The following is a 1,515-nucleotide window of genomic DNA, read 5'->3' as shown; positions in this document are numbered from 1 at the left end:
TGGGTCTGTTTCTGCTTCACCAGCCTCTCCTTTGGCACAGTGCAGCCCAGAGGCAGGGGGATGGCCGAGATGACTTCCAGAGATCTTTGCAGCCTCCTGTTTATTTTTGTCCTTTCCTCCCGGAGGTGCGTCGAGAATTCTTTGGTTAATGGGCATAAAGTGCTTTGAAAAACACAAACTGTTAAGTGGCATCGGACGGACTCAGTAATTATTGATGATTTCAGGAGAGCGGGTTAGCTCACGGAGAGGGGGTTTTATTGGCAGGGGCGCTAAATCATTCAGGAGCACGCAAATAGCAGGGACGCCCCTGCCTGCCCCCAGCCGTGTCCCTGGAGGCGCTGCTGGTAAGCTGGCCAGGGATTGGTCACCTCCCCATGCTGCCCGAAGTTCCAGTCAGAGCCAGGAGCACAGGGAACCTGGGGCTCGGGATACCTCTGCTTGCCTGGGAGCAAAACTACAGTCAGACGGCCCTGGTAAGAGAAGGGTTGACTCTTTCCCCTGAAATCCGAGAGGGAGTGTGGCCAGACCTCGGGGAAAACTGCGCCAGCAGCAAGCGCCTGGGTCTAGAATCGGACCGGCCCTGTAGGTCCTTCCTGCCGCCAGGAAGGGGGTCCTTCCCCCCACCGCCACCCTGCATACCCTCTCCCACCTCTGCGGCCCCCACCACCTCTTCAGGGTACGACCCTGTCTTGCCCTCCTGCCCACAAGTGTGTTGATGGCTGTGGACCGAGGTCCATGCTTCCTTCGTTCAGTCGCTGCTGTCTGGCTCCTCTGCGTGGGGGTGGGCCTCCCCTGCACCCCACTTTCCTTTCCCTCCATTCTTCCCAGGAGCGCCTGCTTTCTGCCCACCCTGTGCGCCCCCACCCATTCTCTGCTGTCCCCACTTGAGAAGGAGCACCTCCACCCCTCAGCCCTGCACCCCGACGGGAAACCGCAGCCTGCACGCTCCCACCCCCAGCCCCAGAGCACTGGCCGAGGACACTCGGGGCTTCGAGCCTGTGATTCTCACTTTTCTGTGCAAAATAGCTGCGCCCCACTCCAGGCTGGCCAGTGTCTCTCTCCCTTCTTTCCACCTGCCCGTGGTAATGCGCCCAGAAAACAAACCAAAAACAAACTCGGGCTCGGGCTAAAACCACAGGCACCGGTCAGCCTGCCGGTGCGAGAGGAAATCACCGCCCTGCTGCCGGGCTCCTGCTCTCTCCCTCCAGCGTCCAAGCACACACAGGCGCCCGCGCTGGGGCGGGAGGGGAGTTTGCCCACCTGGACCCTGGCGGGGAGGCCTGCACGAGGGGAGAAGGTGGACAAGAGCAGGAGGCCGGGAAACCCGGGACAGCCAAGGGCGGGTTTTGCCATGGCCTGAGGCTGGTTTGCAAAGGACTGTCCTGGCGACTGGCCATCCCGGCCCTTCACAGGACCTGGGAGGAGGTCACACAGCCCACCGACCAGACTAGGGGCCTGCTCTGCACAGAGGCAGGCGGGTGCAGCGGGAAGACATGGTGACTGTGCCTGGGGGGT

The 1,515-nt window shown here is 61.7% G+C and overlaps 1 protein-coding gene across 2 annotated transcripts in view; it reads left to right on the top strand.

Annotated features, from left to right (window-relative positions):
* Nucleotides 1–336: 336 nt before the first annotated feature.
* The window catches only part of LOC105854407, an 8,277-nt gene continuing 7,098 nt past the window's right edge, over nt 337–1,515 (top strand). The window contains exon 1 of one of the 2 annotated variants that reach the window (XM_012732974.1): nt 337–473. In XM_012732974.1, coding sequence (XP_012588428.1) covers nt 375–473 — 99 coding nt within the window. In that variant the 5' untranslated portion in view covers nt 337–374. The remainder of the gene's footprint in view (nt 474–1,515) is intronic. The other variant, XR_001146091.1, reaches the window with a different exon arrangement.

This window comes from Condylura cristata, unplaced genomic scaffold, assembly GCF_000260355.1.
Source record: "Condylura cristata isolate star-nosed mole 26May11 unplaced genomic scaffold, ConCri1.0 scaffold00038, whole genome shotgun sequence".
Taxonomy (NCBI): domain Eukaryota; kingdom Metazoa; phylum Chordata; class Mammalia; order Eulipotyphla; family Talpidae; genus Condylura; species Condylura cristata.
The sequence above is the reverse complement of the archived record's forward strand: the minus strand, read 5'-3'. Positions and strand labels throughout refer to the sequence as shown.